The 20,058-nt window shown below is 47.9% G+C and overlaps 1 protein-coding gene across 2 annotated transcripts in view; it reads right to left on the bottom strand.

Moving 5' to 3' along the window:
* PDIA5 (protein disulfide isomerase family A member 5) overlaps positions 1-20,058 on the bottom strand; it is a 904,279-nt gene that overhangs the window by 222,302 nt on the left and 661,919 nt on the right. For both annotated transcript variants that reach the window (XM_069616684.1, XM_069616685.1), the window contains exon 12: positions 15,331-15,401. In XM_069616684.1, the coding sequence (XP_069472785.1) occupies positions 15,331-15,401 (71 nt within the window). The remainder of the gene's footprint in view (positions 1-15,330; positions 15,402-20,058) is intronic.

Here is a 20,058-nt window from a genome sequence, read left to right on the forward strand (position 1 = left end):
GCCGAGAACGGTGAATGGCCCAGTTGCAGATTCAGTGCAGTTTCAGTAGTATTAGCAGGGGAGAGGGGGAGAGAAAGTGGAGGCAAAGAGGAAGGTTTTGAGGTGCTTCCGGAATCGGAGGTGGTTCTCCTCAAGTTTCAGGGAGGTAGGAAGGCTGTTCCAGAGGGAGGCCCCTGCAGTGGAAAGAGATCTGTCCCCAACTCGTTGTTTGGAGAAGCGGCTGACCCTGAGGGAGTTGGAGGCGGATGAGCGAAGAGCTCGAGAAGGAAGATATTTAGGAAGAGAGAGTTGAAGGTATTTTGGCCCAAGGCCCCAGACGGCCTTGTGGACAATGCAGAGGGTTTTGAACTTGATCCTCGCAGTCACTGGGAGCCAGTGTAGTGATTTCAGTCCTGGAGAGATACGGTCCCTGGGCTTGAGGCCAAGGACAAGTCTTGCAGTCCTGTTCTGGATGAGTTGCAAAGGGCGGAGAGTATAGGCGGGCAGATTAAGATAGAGGCTGTTACAGTAGTCCAGCTTAGAGAGAACCAGGGCTCTAGAGACAGTGAGCTTCTAGGGGAAGGAGAGGAAAGGAAGGATACCTCTGAGGAGGTGTAGCTGGTAGTGTGTCTTCTTAGATACGTCGGATATGTGAGGAGAGAAGGAGAGTGTAGAGTCGAAGATGACCCCAAGGTTTTTTGCCTTGCAGGTAGGAGCAGGAAGAGGGCCCAGAGAGGCCGGCCAGAGAGCAGCAGGGAAGGAGGGAGTGGGAGTGCCGATGAGTAGAATCTCAGTCTTACTGGCATTAAGGCAGAGGTCGTTAGCGGCACACCATTCCTGGATAGCAGAAAGACAGTCAGAGATGAGGGAAGGAGAAGAGGATCTTGTGAATCTTAGGAATGTCCCGTGCTTCCTGCGGATGAGCACATGGAAGTAGCTATCCTGCAGGTCTAGGGCCTGAAGAATCAGGGCTAGGGTGACCATCTTGAACCTGTCCTTGTGCAAGTGCAGGTTCAAGAGCCTCAGATATAAGATGGGATTCGGGACCCCATACTCCTTTGGTACCAGAAGATAAGACTACCAACCATTGCCTCGTTCCGAGAAGGTTACTGGATCCATGGGCCCTGTCACTAGAAGCTGATGAACCTACTACGGCAGGTGGAGGTCCAGCGGTAAGCCACAGGTAGGATGTGGTTGGTCTGGAAGGCATTGAGCAAAAGGGAGACCATATCCCTGGTGAACGACCTATAAGGCCTAGGCATTGAAAGTAGTATATATTCCTTGCTGAACCATGAGGCTTTGCCTCCCATAGGGGAGGGATGGTGGAAGTCCAACTCGCAGGTGCAGAGCAGCGGCAGACAAACCTTCATGAGGGGCACCCCTTAGCCAACCTCTGTTGGTGCGGCACTTGGTTGCCTGAGGGACCAGCACATGGCGTATTTGGTAGGTCCGAGGGAAGTCGCAGGGTGTTGGACTGCCTGGCACAGAGTTTTTGCAGTCGCCTTCACAGCCTGAACATTTTGGAGGGATTCATCATCCTTTGTACCCAACAGATTGTTGCCATCTAACGGCATGTCCAGAGGTTTTGCCTGGATATCCGGGGGAAAAGCCAACATGCCACAGTATCTCCTCAGGATTGTCCCGGTGGCCATAGTTCTGGCCACCCAATTGGCAATGTCCAGATCTGAAAGTAGGATGTGGCGGGAAACCTCCATGCCATCCTTCACCAGGGCCTCAAAACCATCCATCAGTTCCCCCCCTGCATATATTTGCAGCAAAATAGAATAAAAGAAGAAAAACTATTTGATGGATTCAAATTCGATGATTTCTCCTCGATTAAACCACAGATAAAACACTAGAGTTCAACAAGAGATTGCTGTGGAGGGGGGGGGGGATTTGATAGTGAGTCGTTATCCGCATGCTCCTGGGGGTACCACAAGCATTTCCTGGGAAGCCAGCCACTAATTGGTCACACTATATACCTCTAATCAGATGTTCCCCATCACGCTGAACCATGTCCATCGCTCCTCCACACACGCCTGGAAGTCACTGGATTAGTAGTCTCATTATCAGACACGGACAGAGATGCTCGGACGGGTTCATTAGAAGGCCCGAACCCTAGGTTTCCATGCGCAGGCCACAAAAGTCTGCATATCCAGGAGGGAGCTGAAACCTTTCAAATTGGTGATTTTTTAAATTTTTTAAATTTTATTTTTTACTTAGGAGTGCAGAGCTGGTTTGGGATGCAGAGTCACTTGCAGGCAGACTTGCAGGCACTAAAATGACAGCTATTTAACGAGATAAAACGGGGTTGCAAGAAGTTAAAACTGTCAATCAGCACATACAATACTGTACCTGTAGTGATACGTTCTAATCACAGGTCTGATGCCATTTTATGCCACCCTTGCTAACAATATGCAGTTTATTTATTTTTACCATTTAAACTTGATTAAGCACTTTACATTAAACACGAATCACCAGTACATCATACCTTAATCCTATACAAAAAAAGATACAATTCCTAAACTTAGTTCCAGTAGTGCTCATGGTGAATCATAGCCGAATATAATCAGGAGATCAGTGCCTTGCATTCAAAGTAGAAAAGTGTAGAGAAAATAAAATAGAAATATAAGAAAGTGTTAAAAAATACTCATCAATTACCACACATACATGAAGCTCATACAACTGCAAGTTTTAGTGACTTCTGGCGCCACCTACCTATAATTTAAGTCGCGTTCCGTGACCTATAGCAGTGGAAACGATGACATCTTAAGGGGCCTATGATGGGTATTGGGGCTATTGTGCCCGCTCACACATGTGATTAATGGGGACCAGTCAGCTATGTATTGCGGCATCCGTTCCTGTATTGCCCCATCGATTTTACTCATGGCAGCCACATACCAGACTTGTGCCCACCATTCCCTAATGTCCGGTTCACCCCGAGTCTTCCAGTGCTTTTCTATGACCAGTGTTGCCACTGCCAATAAGTGGGTGACCCAGTTTATAATGGCCTTGGGAATCTTTGTTGCCCAGTAATAACACCAAGGGGTGGAGTTCAAGTTTGAATCCGCAAATCTCCTTGATTTGGGCGGCTACCTTTTTCAGAGCCCTTGGATTTGGGGGTACACCTACCACATGTGAATGAAGGAGCCAGGGGATGTCCCATAATGAAAGCATTGGGGGGAGAGTTGCAGATTCATTTTGTGCAACCGTTCTGGGGTCAGGTACCACCTACACAGTATGTTAAGACAATTTTACTTTAGTTGAAGCACCTGAGAAGCCTTGCCCGCCCTTGTCCAGATATTGTACCATGTTAACTCATCTATGGGCCTACCCAGGTTCTCCTCCCACTTAGACATGCACCCGTGTGGGGCTTTAAAACTCCTGGAGTTCAACACCATACAGGGATGCCAGTTTTGCTGCAGCGGGGTCTCCTATGAATACATCTTCAAAGATGGTCGTGCAATACTTCCACTGGGTTGTTGCACTTGCGCAGGACAATCAATGTCTCAGCTAAATATATCTGTATCTGTCCGGGTCGTCAACCTGAAAAATCAGCTTGCACTGATCAAACGTGAGAGCGAGGTTATCCTGAAACAATTGCCCCAGCCTGTACAGCCCACCCTCAGACCATCGAAGGAGCTGCCCTCTACCCAGTCCTCGGGGAAACTTGCTGTTTCCCCATATCCCCGTCATAGGAGAGGGGAAAGTAGTCATAGCATATCGCTGTGTGGCCTTGTCCCAGTACTCCATTGTAGTGTTCGTTGTTGAAAGCCCTCGTCTACCCAGTCTTCAAGCTCTTGGGGAGTACTAGCACCAATGATGTATGGGGGACCCTAGGGCCTCTTGTTCAATAGCGACCCAATGCTTCAGGTTATTCTCAGAGGCTTGACTCTCTAGGACGGGCTAGATTTGAGCCTGAAAGAGGTAGCTTTCCATATTGGGTACCGCCAATCTCCCCGCTACCCTCACCGTCATAAGCGTGTGCCTAGCAACTTTGGGAAACTTTGTGGACCTTATGAATCTAAAAATATGTTTCTGTAGTTCTTTCAGTGCTGCCCTAGGGATCCAGATTGGTAACACTTGGAATGTGTATAGCAATCTTGGCAATAGGGTCATCTTAATCGCCGTTATTCTGCCCAACCATGAGATTTCTGACACACCCCATCTTACCAAATCCTGCTTGGCCCCAGTAAAAGAATATTCACTGCATACAAGTCAGTGTATCTCGCTGTAAAATGAACGCCCAAATATTTCAGAGAATGGGAAGCCAATAAGAATGGAAAGCTTGATTTCAGGCGGTCCACCGTCTCCTGTGATTCTGTTATATTAAGGAGCGTAGATTTCAAATAATTATTCTTAAAACCGGAGACCTCCCGAAATCTGTCTAGCATTAAATGATATGGGTAGCGATGTAAGGGAGTCCCGCATGTAAAAGAGGAGGTCGTCGGCATAAAGCGCCAGCTTGTGGTGGAAGCCTGCCACTTCCACCCCTAGAATATCCCTTGGGTAGCGCACTAAACAAGCCAAGGGCTCCATTGCTAGGGCGAAGAGGAGGGGAGACAACAGGCACCCCTGCCGGGTGCCCCTTCGCAAGTCCACTTGGCTTGACAGGACCCCATTCACCTTGATTCAAGTAGAGGGGAGAACAAAATTAGCCAATGCCAGTTTACTAAACCGTGGGCCAAACCCCATGAGTACCTTGGACAGGTATCCAGAGCCTACTTGATGGATTGAGAGAAGAGCCAGTGACTGTTTGTTACTGCGCCCGTCAAGTAATATCCACCGTCCGACGAATGTTAGGCTGCCAGGGACAAAACATGCCTGGGCTGTCACCACTACTCCAGGGAGTACCACTGACAAGCATGTAGCTAATATTTTTGAGAATATGCGGGCATCATGATTTAAGACGGCTATAGCGTGGTACGAGGAGCATAATGTGCAATCTTTCCCAGGTTTGCTGAGCAATGTTAATGTCGATTCCCCCATTGATGACGTAATAGACCCACTCTCCATAAAACAGTCGAACTCTTCCGCCATATGGGGAGCAATGACTTCGGAAAATTTCTTGTAAAACAGGGCCGTGAATCCATCAGGCCCTATTACAGGACAGGGCTCGGATAGCTTGTGTGACCTACTCTGCTGTTATGGCCAGTTCTAATGTCTGCCTATGTGCTGCAGCCATTTGGGGAAGGGGGAATCGTGGAACGTGTCCTGCTGCGGGCCATGGAGAGGATCTGCTGCATATAGTTCTGTGTAAAACTGTGTTAATAGATCAGGCCAACTGCACGATGAGGAACAGGCTAAAACTGGAGTGTCCCTGAACCCCCCCAATTGTAGTACTGTTCCTCTGGGCCCGATGTTTGTAAGCCAATAGTTGGGATGCCTTATTCGAGGTGCTGTAATAGAAATGTTTCGTCCTGAGCAGCTTATGGGAGAGGTCATCTGCCCATAAGGCTTTTAATTCCGCCCTCGCCACCTGCAACTGCCTATACGCTCTCCTCGCTCCATCCACCTTATATTGAGCTTCACCAATGTGCAATTTATTAAAAACTAAAACTACTATAATTATGGAAAATGCAGTATTTTAAGAATTTAGAACCTCATTAAAACCATGCTGGTAACAGGAAAAACAAATGGCCTTTTGAATACTTCCTATTTTTAAAGCCCCAGGCAGTAATGAGTTAGGCTCATAAGAGATATTTATAGCACAAGGAACATAGGAAGCGCTGCAAATTGACTCCATGCACTACTTGCTACGCACCCCATGCCACAAATGCCCCGTGTGAGCCAAACTCCATCAGGACGTCTTCACTTAAAAATAGGAGGCATTTAAAGGTTCACATGTTTTTACTGTTGCCACTGAGATAATGTCAGATGCTTGACCCTGTTCCAGGGAATGGAGGGAGCTCGATGATCCAGGAAAGTCAGTCTACCGAGGCCTCTGGGCCAGAGACGTAGGTCGCCCACATGTGGTTCAGGGTGGGAGTCACCAAGTTTCGGGCCATGTCCACTGCCCCTTTCTCGCTTTCGTTAATCTTGAATCTGCCCTGGATGTAAAAAAAAGAAATCTGGGCCGTTATTTCTGGCAAATTTAGTCGGACCTGCATTTAAAACATTTAATCTGACCCTTAGAGGCCTTCATTATTGCTGATAAAGTTAATCTGCATACAAATGAATGGGCCTCTCCATTACTGCAGGTGCGCCCAATCCCCTTAGGCTCTGTATTAGTGTTGGCAGACTCCCCCCAAACCACAACCGCTAAACTGGAGCCACCCCCGGAACAACCTATTGTGAATAATTATGCACCGCAATACCCTTAGGCACTAATTACATGAAGTTACAACCTCAAATTACCCCTAAAAACGGATGTAAAACTTTAGGTTATATGGTCCCGGTAGCCTGTAAATAGCCATAGGCATATTACAATTGGCCAGGCTCAGATTCCATGCACCTTCAAGGCCCATCTCCACACTTTCCCCTGCACTGCTGCTGGATGTGGTGGGCACTTGCAGCAAGGAACACGCTTCAAGGGTTGGCATGCATTTCACAACAGACCAGAGTGGCCTCTCCACTAGCAGATGCTAGTGGAAATATTCTTGCTATACTTTGTACATGATGTTTCATCCTTCTCACTGAATATTTCTCTGTATATTGACTCCTTTTACTCTGTAACTAGTCCTGCATGTAAACTGCGTGGTCCTATATGATCCTCGATATGTAATCCTGTACCTGTGTAACCAAGCTGAACGTATTCTTATGCCTTGTGCCCCGATACCCTTGGGTCCGGTGCGCACTATAAATAAACAAACAATGCACTCCGCCCTGGTCTTGCTGAAGCCGGTGTAAAGCCCCAGCTTCCTACATCCCTATACTAAGACCCCCACTGCTGCCTTAATATCACTTCACTTGAAAGTGATGGGCTGAACCTCTCCACTGTCAGCCACTCTTCCCTGGCTGGTTACGGAGCAGCAGGGGTAGTCGGCCCCCTCAGGCTGCAGGAAGGCGGAACATTCTTGGCAGTGCCATTTAGAAGCCTATTGATACCGTCTCAACCAAGTTTCTTGTAGAAGCTGGTGTGAGATACCTGCCAATCACCCGTTAGTGGGCCACAACCTGGTCGGTGCAGTGCGTTTTTTTGGGTGTCGGACAGGCATGCTAAGGATCCGTTTTAGCCTGGCCAGATGGAAATTGCATCGGAGGAGTCCCTGAAACATCTGCTTGTCTACTTCATTGAGATCACCACAACAAGATTTGTGGGGGAGGGGGGCGAATCTGAAATTGGACAGGCAGGCTTCAATCCTTGCTTAAGTAACCATCTCTTAAGAGAATCTCAAATAGCAAAGAGCAGGTCACTAACTAGATCAATCAACACTGAAGACCTGGCAGGAAGCCAGTAACCAAATCGGTTGGAGAGAGTGGTTCCCATTGGTGAGCCTGGGACCTATGAAAGGAGATTACCAACTTAAAGGGGCAAAGCTAATGCTGAGGAAGAGGTTTTCGAAGGGGACACAATCTAGCCTTGGGTACTACCTGCAGTGGATAAGACACACCAGAGTTGTCACCTGGATTGCATGGAGGAAAAACAGTCAATTACACACTGCAGACATTTGGCCTCATTGCAAGTTGGCCGGTCCGGATATAAAGTGCTGGCAACAATGTCTACCGGCACCTTTCCGGACCTGCCAACTCCAAGTCTGCTGGTAGATCAGACCCCTACCGGCAGATAAATGCTTGAATCACCAGCACGGTTACTAACGGCTTTGGTGATTCAGGCAGGCACATCAATTGGCGTCCTATGGAACTCCATGGAATGGGGAATTACCGGCATCTCTGGCCCGTAATATGCCGGAAATACCGGGCGACGGAGACGGTACAGTAGTTTCTCAGTATCCCGCCAGAATTACCGGCGGGACACCGGGAAACTCATTATGAGCCTAATTGTCTTGCTTTCTGCATAACACAGAAAACAATTACCAAAGATAAAGGCTGCCACCACTGAACAAATGGCAAGGGCTAAATTGGTCTGCATGGTGGCATAAAACATTACAGGCATGCACATTTGCAAAGCAGCCTCATGGCACATCAGTACACTTTGCATGTTGGCAGAAGTTGTGTGGGGTGGAGGGTTTTGGGGGGGGCATCCATTTGAAAAGCAGGCTAGCGCCAGAAGGCAAGTTCATCTTCACAGGAACTGGAAGGACAAAGCGGATGCTGAATAAATGGGGGGCATTTTCAGTGACTTCTAATTGAGCTTCCTCAGGAACAGGCCGTGGTGGGGGATTTCAGAGGGCTTCTACTCTACAGCATGTGACAGCCCTGCGCACTGTAAACAGATCCTTGCAGAACATTCAAATTGGCCAAGACAGCGCGTTTGCAGACTCCCCACAGAGGCGGACTGCGGTTCCCCGCTTCACCGTTTCCAGGAATTTGCAGAGAAGAATAATGACACTGCTCTTCGCTACAGGATAGATTCTTGGAGTTTAATACCAATCCCAATTGCCCGAATACTAAACGGCTTGTTTTTTTTCTGGCCCCCTGCATCTTAGGGGCAAGCGGAACCAAAATATGTAAAGGGATGAATGGTAGCAGTAAACATGTACTTACCAAAGACATGTGCTGACCAAAGGAGAGAGTCAATATTAGTGGCTTATGTATGCTTTAAATAGCCAGGGTTGCTGGGCACCTGAAAACTGCCTTTTGTTTTAGATTTTGTGGAGCACCACATGCACTCCAGGAGATGGATGCATTGCCAATGAGTGCATGCTGTGAGATCGATTCCCTAAGAAGCCAGGTAGGGATTTTATTTCAACGATTAATATTGCTCGTTTTTTTGTGAGGTATTGTACCCCTTTTTACCGCATATGTATGCGGGTGGAGACCGCCCCAGACCCCCAAACTTTATTTAACAGCCCATATAAATGTGGTAAAAAGGGGGTCTCGAATTTGGGTCTTTTGGGATTCGAAATTATGAGCACTCTAGTTTGGTATGATCGCGTTTCTCGTGCTGGGTCAGGTTGGCCCTCACCTTGGTCTCTTGCACACCACACTATCCTTTTGAGTGCCCACACTTGCATGCATAGGAGGGCGATGGAAATGGTGCCCCCCGAGCGGAATGACTTTCCCAGCTGTCTCGGGCCAACAGACTTAGCAACGAAGAATCACCGGTAGGCATTCACTTGCCGAAGCAGAGGGCCCAAAGAAAATCAGCTGAAGGCCAATCAAAATAAAATGGATCAAGCAACTGGCCCGCGGGTTCAAAATGCACCAATATGCCCCTTTTATAATCATACAAATCCTATTCCAAAGCAGAAGAGAATGTTGATGCAGGCCGACGTCATGTTGCGTGGAAAGGCCACTAGCCATATTGAAGTCATTCGCTGCACGGCCTCCATTGTGACGCAGTTAGAGATGTAATGTGCTTAAAATTGCTTTTCCCTTTCAAGCCGTTCCTACTCCAGCTGAACGGGTTGCCAAGCAAAAAGCAATAGCCCTTCAACCATGGCTTGCGGATCACTCCACTGGATGCCCCCAGCGCAGAACCTCTTGCCCAGAGCGCCCCAAGGGCGTGGTATGTGGGCACTGCCGCGCACTGTGCAAAGGCCCCCCACCCATGTGCAGAACCCCTGCTCAGAGAACGCTAAAGCAATAAGATCACCCAGCAGTTCCTGGACCACTTGAGCTTCTGCGCTACTTGGGAGCCATAGGAGGGAACACAGAGTTGATCCACCCAAAGTAGTAGAAAGGCATCCTCCCCACCCCCGCTACACCCCCCCCCTAGGGAATGGAATGTACTAGAAGCAGTTCCATGATGCACAAAGGGGGCAAAGAATCCAGCAGAGGGGTACCCCACTCTATGGAGATGCAATCCAGGACTAGCCCTTCCCACTCGCGATGGCTTGCAAGATCCTGCCCAAGGCATCCCCACCCCAGTAGTCAAGGATCCCACCTGATGAGACCTCTTGGCCTGTTCTGGATGACCCACATTTTTGTACAATGGACTCCGTTCCCGCCACCCTCCCCCCCCCCCCCCCCCCGCTCGCTCAAGTAAAACAGACTGTTTTCGGCTAAGATCATCAATTTGGCTCCTCTGATCAGGTGTGGGAAGGTGCAGAAGGCTAAGATCTTGGCTTTCAGCTGCAAGTCATTATTTATTTATTTGCATTTATAAAGCGCACATCGGCCCTTGGGCCTCGTGGCGCTGTTACAGGATACTTGCCTTCTTACTCACCTTTTTACAAATTCCCTGAAAGTTGCAGGTGGTGGAGGCTTGAAGATTTCTTTCTAGTGTGTGTGCTTTCGAGACGTATGTGTCAGCATGTTGCACAATGCATAGTTATCCCCGAAATGGACTTCCCCAAGAAATGTGATGCAGAGTGTGGCTCCATGAGGGCAAAAGGCCCCTCTCATAAACCCTGGTGTATAGCGCATTATAAATTGAAGTTGAGGGGAAAAAATATGTAAGTGAAACACACATGTAGCTGATCCTAAAGCTCCCCCATTCTGCCTGTTAAAAGGACCGACTGTTGGGCAAAGGAGTATGCACAAGAGGGGGTGCATTATAGAAGTGGCCGCACATGCACCCTCGTAAAGTTTATTTCATTCTAATAATGCTGTTCCACACCGTGTTCTGGTCCCATCCCTCAAAGTCAGATGGACGAGTAAGAAAGTAAATTTTATAGCATGCATAAGACTTCAATTCCTCACTATTTTTTGGCACCGGCAATATAATATTGCACTTGGATTGATATTTAATTTATTTTTTACATTTGTAGAAGCGTGCTTAACCCAAGGGCATCTAGGCACCAGTTGCCGAAAACAGGATAATGATAATGATGTGTTATTTATATAGCGCCTTAATCCAAAGTGCTTTACAGAGCACACATTTACATACAATATCACCCAACCGAAATTGGTACTCATTTATTGACCTCGGAAGGATGAAAGGCTGAGTTGGCCTTGTCGGGATTCGAACCTGCGACCTACAGATCACACTCAGATCGCAGCAGTGAGCGCTCAACCCGCTGAGCTATCTTACCGGCTAGGTGGGAGATAGGTGGGAGAAGATCAGTAAGTGGGTTAATCAGTTAGTTGGGAAGGCAGTAGATAGAAGATCAGTAGTGGCTTCATCAGTTAGTTGGGAAGGCAGTAGTTGGAAGATCAGTAGTGGCTTCATCAGTTAGTTGGGAAGGCAGTAGATAGAAGATCAGTAGTGGCTTCATCAGTTAGTTGGGAAGGCAGTAGATAGAATATCAATAGTGGCTTCATCAGTTAATTGGGAAGGCAGTAGATAGAAGATCAGTAGTGGCTTCATCAGTTAGTTGGGAAGGCAGTAGTTGGAAGATCAGTAGTGGCTTCATCAGTTAGTTGGGAAGGCAGTAGTTGGAAGATCAGTAGTGGCTTCATCAGTTAGTTGACAAGCCAGTAGATAGAAGATCAGTAGTGGCTTCCTCAGTTAGTTGGGAAGCCAGTAGATAGAAGATCAGTAGTGGCTTCATCAGTTAGTTGGGAAGCCAGTAGATAGAAGATCAGTAGTGGCTTCATCAGTTAGTTGAGAAGCCAGTAGATAGAAGATCAGTAGTGGCTTCATCAGTTAGTTGGGAAGGCAGTAGATAGAAGATCAGTAGTGGCTTCCTCAGTTAGTTGGGAAGCCAGTAGATAGAAGATCAGTAGTGGCTTCATCAGTTAGTTGAGAAGCCAGTAGATAGAAGATCAGTAGTGGCTTCATCAGTTAGTTGGGAAGGGAGTAGTTGGAAGATCAGTAGTGGCTTCATCAGTTAGTTGAGAAGGCAGTAGATAGAAGATCAGTAGTGGCTTCATCAGTTAGTTGAGAAGGCAGTAGATAGAAGATCAGTAGTGGCTTCATCAGTTAGTTGGGAAGCCAGTAGATAGAAGATCAGTAGAATGTTTCACAACATTCTTCAGACTTCTGTGCATCGATGATTGTTGAACTAGCATCAGAACATTGCACTTAATTCTCTCATGGTGCAAGGCTTCAGCAAGTTGGAATCCTGGACCTTGTTACCCAGCATGCAATAAGCAGTCAATTCTCCTCTGATAATCTGTTAGGTTCCTGCTAGTCTTTGCACACCATTCCCAAATACATCCATCTCGCTCTCAATTTTTGGTGCATTCTGGGTTGACAGGAAACCAGCATCCAGACTCTGTATACCAAACACTGAGTTACAAAGGCTTTCAAATATTTTCCAGGGTAGCCTGGGAATGTTGGCTCATCTCCTCCAAGTTATTTTTATGTTCTGCCCTTACAGCTTATTAATGCTCCGCTTACACTGTAGCATTGTCAGCTCTGTGTGGGCATCTGCTTATCCGCATCTCATACTGTGCACCCTAAGCCAGCTCTGTCAGTTGGCATTCCAGGTCTCGCAGGCACTTTTTCCTGATGGACTTTGGGTTGGAGTCATGTCCGCTTCCTGGATAGGATTCTTCCCCATCACCAAACAATCACCTCCTACTACGCGAGCACAAGCACCGGCAACACAGAAAATAGGAACAGTATCCGACTGTCTCTTTTCATGGACTATTTTCGGCCTGGAGCTCCGGTCATGTGGTGAAAATCACTGGCCAGACTCCAGTTTACCCATTCACTGGTTTACCAGAATGGGTGCCATGCAACATTTTGGGTGCCTTATAATTTTGATGCCATTCGAGAAAAACTTAGCAAATAAAAAGAAATCCCCCACGACTGGATATTTTTGATGGCTTTGCGCGTCTTTGTCAACATGGGGTTCGGGGGGAGAGGGATGAGTGCCAAAATGTACCTTTCTCACTAAGATTACTCTCACCGACATGAACCGCAGGAGCAATGTGGCCTAAACCTCTTCAAAGAGCGGGGTGTCTGGTCTTCAAAGTCCTTTTGCAAATGGAGTGTAAACGCGGCCAATTATTAATTTTTTTTAAAAATCATGAAAAATGTAGCCAAAAACGAATTTGGGATATCTGGATTTAATCTGCAGACTCGCATATGTGGGCCACACCACAGGCAATTCTAAGCCAGTGTCTGTGGCCCCCTTTTCTGGGGACTCAGGATCAGAGACTGCTGCACCCCCAAATGGCAACCATTTGGATCAGTGAAAGAAAGCAAATTCGGTTGGCTGTCTGTGGTGCGAACAATTCTTTCAGCGGGACACTCGTTGCATTCTGGTGCCCCACCCCCGACCTCCTGGTAGAAGAGAGGCAGGGCCTGCCTCCAGAAGTCGGACTTGCCCCCTGATTGAATCATCCATGTATAATGCACTGGCAAGGATAGGACATGACCTTTCTTAATCTCACATGTGCTTGGTGCTGGACTCTCCTTGTGGGTGGGACAAAGACTGAGGACCTCCTTTCGCTGCACCTTTTTCACACCTTTCTCTTCCCCAACCTGCACAGCTAGCTGACTGGCCGCCTGGTGCACCTCCAGATCCTCACAGGTCCCTATGGGCCCCTGCACTCTGCTTAGCACTACTGCAATATGCTCCATGAGAGGGGCTACTACTCTGCACTTAACCCAGGCCCCTGCTGGACTGGGCGCACTTGCCCCTTCCCTCGCACTTCCTGTTCTGCGCACTTGCACAACCTGAATGTACGAGGTCTACCAAGTCTGTCTGTCCGGTCCTCCCTCTGTCTCCCTCCCCTCCCTTGCTTGGTTGGTCGTGCTTGGCATAGGCGCATTGTGATGACCAACGACCTAGCAATTTGTAATGTCGCCAGGCCAGTATTGTAGTTTATTGATCTGTATGCCCCCCCCCCGAACCCCTTTCTCCTTTCACCCTTCTGTCACGCACTTCACTAGCAGATATGCCTCTGGCCTAGTATGCTAGCTATTGTTGGTAGATCATTCGGAATCTTCAAGGCCTAAGAATGACGACTGTATACCCTTCCCACCTTGAAGCGCTTTGAAGCACTTCACTTCTGTACAAGCGCTTTACAAATTAACAATTACATGCAAATGGATATTTCTCCTCTGTGAAGCGTGCAGTGAGCTAAAACGTGGTTGTAGACCCACCCAAGAGAAGAAATTCCTTAGCAAAGGGTATTTGACCCATGTTCATTCTCAGTAGAGGGTGCTCTCACACTCCTTTTCAATTTTGATTTTACATGTGCTTGGGGATTGGTATACCCAGTCTCATGCTGAGGAGCGGGTTCAAGGATCAAACCTTACAACGATTCTTCACACCATTGTGGGGTAAACGGCAGACGATGAAAGCGGTCTGTTCTGCAGGGCATCACATCACAAGAGTGCACAACAGAGGGTTTTGATTAGCCTTAAATTGTGTGTGCCTGGGGCTAGAAGAACCTTTTGTGAAGGCACCATGGCAACAAAAAGTCTCCAACACCAAGTCTTCCTTTGCATGCTAGCCCTCCTTGGTATATGCTTTGCAGAGCACAGACTGGTTCCCACCACCTCCCTGTTCTGGTGATCTCCAGTTCATCTGGAATTGGCAGTATTGAAGCAGCTGCAGGAGCAAATAGATTGCTTCCGATCTCCTTAGATCGTTTCCTGGAGCTCACAGTGGATCTGCTCCAGCAATAGGTCAAAATGATAAATATGACCACATACTAATGCCCCCCCCCTCCAAATACATATCCTATGCTTTCCCATATGAAAATAGGTAGCCAGATAGAGCCGCAACCTTCCACCATTAACTAGTACCCGTACATTGGGCGCAATTATACAATACCTTTGGTTTCATGTTATGTCAACAACTGTGGACATGAGACATATTTGGGCAACATATAAAACGTCATGCGGCTAATGCACACGTATATTCTGATATGGGCACATAAAATCAAATACATGACACTTATATACAGATTTCAGGGCATATGTGAATATGAACTATAAAACGTGGGCACTTATATAATGGGAAGGGGAAATAAAGGATATAGAAGGTAACATGTTTACATGAGAGCTTTGTAAAAGCTGCAATGGGGAGCTGATAATGGGTGCATTATAAAATTGGACTGTGGCTAAAGAATTTCCAGATGTGTAAATACTGCCCCAGGTAATGCCCAAATATCCAACTGGACCACCCACTTCGCTCCAGACTAACCAAGAACGCCATACCTAGTCTCCAGGTCTGTCTTTGTTCTCCTGCTACGATTGCTCTCCTTTCTCTTGCATAATTCCCCCCTACAAGTCTTACTTGAAAACTATTCATACGTTTAGCACACTTTCTGCAAAGAGAAACATCCACAAGTAGTTACTGCGGTTCCCTTTAACTTCAATCACGGCACGTGCAGCACCCTACGGACAGTGCCCGCGACACTGCATCCCAAGGACCTTGGACTCAAGACATGAATCACACGGATGCATCCAACAAGTGCGAGAAGAAAGGGGACGCTGCTCACATCACTGGACGCGCCGAGCTCCTCCGCTGCCTTCTCAAACTCTGGCTTCATCTTCTTGCAGTGGCCGCACCCTGAAACGAGAGAAGGTCCACGTTCAGCAGGTTGTCCAATATACATCGGGTGTTATTCAGGCACTGGTCAGGGACCAGAAATGCGTGACCGGCTGCTCAAGTCTGTGCCAACTGAAATATGCGAAAACATACCCTACAAAATATTGCCACGGTAATATCGGCAACAATAATACATTAAGAAGAAAATATCCCCAATCAGACACATTAATCACGCCCACAAAACACGTCCCACCTATGCAAGCACCGTTGATGCTTTGCTAGAACTCCAGGACTAGCCTATGCAGGGGAAAGGGCTCTCATTCACAATTCGGCTTGTGGGCATTTTCCTTTTCATAATACATATTATAGTTTATTTATATATCGCCTATACACAATGGGTTTCAAAGTGCTTCAAGGCAAGGGAGAGAACAAGGGAAAATACAATGACATTCTTACAGGCCATGAACACTAAGGATGTGAAATTAACTATCATACTCGGACGACATTTCAGATAGTGCAAGAGGTAAGACATAGATAAGGAAGGGAGGGGTAGAGTGGGAAGGAAATGGAAACAGACAGGCGACTACAGTACTAGGCCTGACGACATTTCTGGTAGAGCCGGAGAAAAACAAAAGGTGAGGGAGAGGGGTGCAGAAAGGCAGGGGAGGAACAAAACAAGTGACTATCATACTAGGCCTGACGACATTTCAGATAGTGCTGTGGCGGCGGGGGTGGGGGAGGGTAAAAAAACAAGGAGTGGGGGGACACAGACTAGGTTGCTATCATACTAGGTCCAGGGACAATTCTGATAGAGTAAGTGCATAGAACAAAGTCAGGGGAGGAGGGGAGGAGATAGGAAAAAGGAGAAAGGGAGAGGAGGTGAGAAGAGAGTAAGCAGTCAAAAAGAGGGGAAAAACAAGAGGGGAGAGCGAATAGAATACAATTTCAGAAGTCAGTAGTAAAACAATGTTGCAAGCCAGGATACAAGATGGGGTCACGGCTTTGGGCACCTCATCATTCGGACCGGAGTCCACACGTGTCCTGGGGCTTATATTTTCTTCAGCATGCCTGGTCTGGCCCCTGGGTGGGCCATATGGGTCTCAGGCCATGCCTCCAGGTCAGAGGCCACCACCACATGCATGCGGTCCCTGATCAGGTCTCATACATCACCTAGGGCGCCAGACCATGATGCTTTTCATCAATCGTTGGGCCTACAAAGTCTGGCCCCGGGGTGAGCAGACGGCTTCTTAGGCAATCCTGACATGCACCCCAGACTGGACACCACCGGGCCGCGGTAGGCATTTATACAGCCCAGTTAGCAGGACCCCCCCTAGGGGTTTGCTCGAGGCCACCCACGCCCCGCACTGGGGAGCACATACTTTGCCTCTCTACTTCTATGTCCTCTTTTTTTCAATGGCCTTTTCCAACAGTCCTTGAGATTTCAACTCCTGTCCTGTCATCTCCACCAAATTAAGGCCATTGTTCCTAGCAGGGGAGTCCGTGACGGCTCCAGACTCTTGACTGGGGTGGCCCAAGTGGGGCATTGACTTATACAGGGGTGGCATGAAGCACGCACTAGCGCGCGCGCACACACACACTTATACAGGGGTGGTAATGAGTACAAACACGAACACACATTTCTCGAGTATGGGTGACACCAGGGGTGGGCAATCGGATTCCAGGGGTAGCCCGTGACACCCCAGTCCACTCCCTGGACACGCCACTGAAGCGGAGACTTTCCTATTGTCACCTAATTGAAGGTTCCAGGTGCACCCCACGGTGGGGACACCGTGGTATGGTCAGGTAATTCTAATCGAAGCACTTTCACATTAATAAAAGCTATATCTTGTTTTAAAAGACTTTGCCGTGTATCGATCTAGCCTCTCCCTAAACCCCCTAACTTTGTATACCCTACCATAACTCCGTACCTGAAAGTGCCTCATTTGAGCCGGGGGTTACACCGGGCACCCACAACCATGGGGGGTTCCATAGGAGCAACCTCTGAAAGTGCCTGTTGGACTCCCCCACACCTTTGCACCCCCCCATTCCACCCCTCCCTTTTGCAGTGACAATGTGCAGCCTTCCCTCGGTTTGCCTTGGCACCAGAGGACGCGGGTCGCGTCTGATATGAATGTGCCGGTCCCATTCAGAGTGGCCATGAATGGGGTTCCTCCACCAGAGTCCCCTGCTGTGATCTGCAGGACACTCATTCGGCAAGTTGTGCTCACTGCTGCAAGCAGCTTTTTGGGCAGTCAAGGGCTGCCCAGCAGGCAGCAAAACGTGGGAAATTGGCCATGAAGTAAGCTCATCTGTAGTGGCCCCTCGTGTAAAAAATTCCACCTCTTCTGTTAAGACTCATGGGGCATTTACAGTTTAATGTCAAGCAGATCTGTTTATTTAAAGAAAAGGTAAACAACACGTTTAAAACATTTTACAAAAGGGGTTTGCTTGCTCCCAAAAAACATGAATTTGTATTTGTTTTGCTCCAGTGCTCACATTACACACAACGTTTGTTTCATACAATCATAAAGCCCACGAGTGTGTCCGAGTAGCCCTCTAGGGAGTTTACAGACATCTCACCTGCTCCCATTTCAGGTGTGAGCAATGCATCCAGACCTTCCTCCTGTCCTAATAATTTACCCCCCCCCCCACCCTCTTCTCTCAAGATCTTTCAGGCTGCCCCCATGCCAAGAGTGAGGCACACTATCCGCCATAGCCGTCAGACCAGCATCACCAAGCAAGTCATCTGCTTGCGGTCCTGAGTGTGAAAATGAAATGTCACTACTGTACAAGAAAACAAAATATTGTGATCCAAAAAAGCAAGACTGGCAGAATGTGACATTTGACACGGAAGAACACGGGAGCACAGTTGCTGCATCATTTTCAGAGTAGCAGCAATGACAAAGTGAAGTTAGCTAGTAGTTTGCAAACAGTAATACTTTTATTCGCCTTTAAAAGATTCGCACTGAGCAGTTACTTCCAATGAGCCCTAACATGGCGCTAAACAATACAAGAGCAATCGCTCCCCCTCCTCCCAATGTTCACCTAAGAAAGCTCATCCTAGTTACATCTCGAAGTTTCTGGCTAAGATATCCCCATAGCAACAGGCTGGCGCGCCCTCCCGAGATCCATACCTGTGACCTGGAGATCACACGCACCTCCACAGAGACCGCCGGGCTATGTTGCCGTCGTGGTCTTGCATGCTAACGTACCCGCTGTTGCACAGGTCAGTGAGTGCACCCCCAACTAATCCGGGCTTAATGCAAAGTGCTGCATGTTTCTCCACCAGGGTGGTCCACTTTTCTATTAGCTACTCACGGGCCCTCAGTAGAGTGCACGGATTCCTTGTACTCTGGAGAAGGATATGCTGCATTTCACTGCACTTTGCTGAACTGTCTTGTAATGAGGCTGGCTGGCAGGGCCGGCCTTAGGGGCAGCAGCGCAGTGTGTGAATTGGTGCCCTCCCTGCTCGCCCCTGTTCAACAGGGGGCGGGCGGAGGTGGGGCAGGGCCAGGATGTGCCACTTTTTTTTTTTTTACCAGGAGGTAATGTGAATAGGGTGCAACAGCACCCTATTGTTATTAAATGCCCTTTGCCGCTGTGTGTGCATTTAACAACAAAGGGGCGCCTGCCGCGCCTTCTGCCACTATGCCAGCTTGGGGTATGGGGTAGCCCTTGAAAGACTCACCCGAGCTGGCGTGGTGGGGGGCTAATGGTACCCTTTGTTATTAATTGCGCCCGGCTGCGATGGGGCACATTTAATAACAATGTTGTTACTATTATTATCCAAATCCAGAACTTCTTAGAACTTAACCAACTATTAGGCAAACATCACTCATCGATCTTAAAGCCCAAATAGACAACTTAAGAGACAATGGAAAACCTGCACTACTCCTCCTTGACCTGTCGGCGGCATTCGACCTAGTGGATCACAACGTTTTATGCGGCCACTTAGACTCAGCTGCTCATTTCTCTAGCAAGGCAATAGCGTGGCTGAAATCTTTCCTCAGTGACCGAACCATGAGGGTCTTCTCGCCATCTGCAGCCACGGACCCTACCCCCATCACTTGCGTGGTGCCCCAGGGCTCCTGTGTTTCTCAAACCCTGTATAATATCTTCACCAAGCCTTTGTTTGATGATCTGGTCCATCTGGGTATCACCAACACTAATTATGCAGACGATACCCAGATCCTCCTACCTCTTACGGGGGACTATAGCAAGGATTTAGCATTGGTGAATAGAATTTACAGTATCGTTCAGGCATGGATGGCCACTCACGGCCTCTGTCTGAATGATGATAAAACAGAGCTTCTCATCCTGGGAACCGCATCTTTTCTCGCCAGACTTGGCACAGAATACTCCTCTTTCATCCTCGATGGGAACCTTATTAAGGTTGCCAAGGAAGTAAAAACCATAGGTCTTTACTTAGACTCCACCCTAACATTCACCAAACAGGTAAACACCATAGCCTCTTCTACAGCATATACATGCAAATTAATTCGATCTGGCAAACAATTCCTCTCATCCAACAGTTGCGTGATCTTAGCCAGAGCCCTCATTATATCCAAGCTAGATTACTGCAACGCCCTATATATTGGAGCGACCAAACTCATTTTCAACAAAATACAGATACTCCCAAATAATGCCCTCGGAGCCGCACGTAGTATATCTAAAAAAG

Source organism: Ambystoma mexicanum, chromosome 9 (assembly GCF_040938575.1).
Source record: "Ambystoma mexicanum isolate Mex_15411 chromosome 9, UKY_AmexF1_1, whole genome shotgun sequence".
NCBI classification, from domain to species: domain Eukaryota; kingdom Metazoa; phylum Chordata; class Amphibia; order Caudata; family Ambystomatidae; genus Ambystoma; species Ambystoma mexicanum.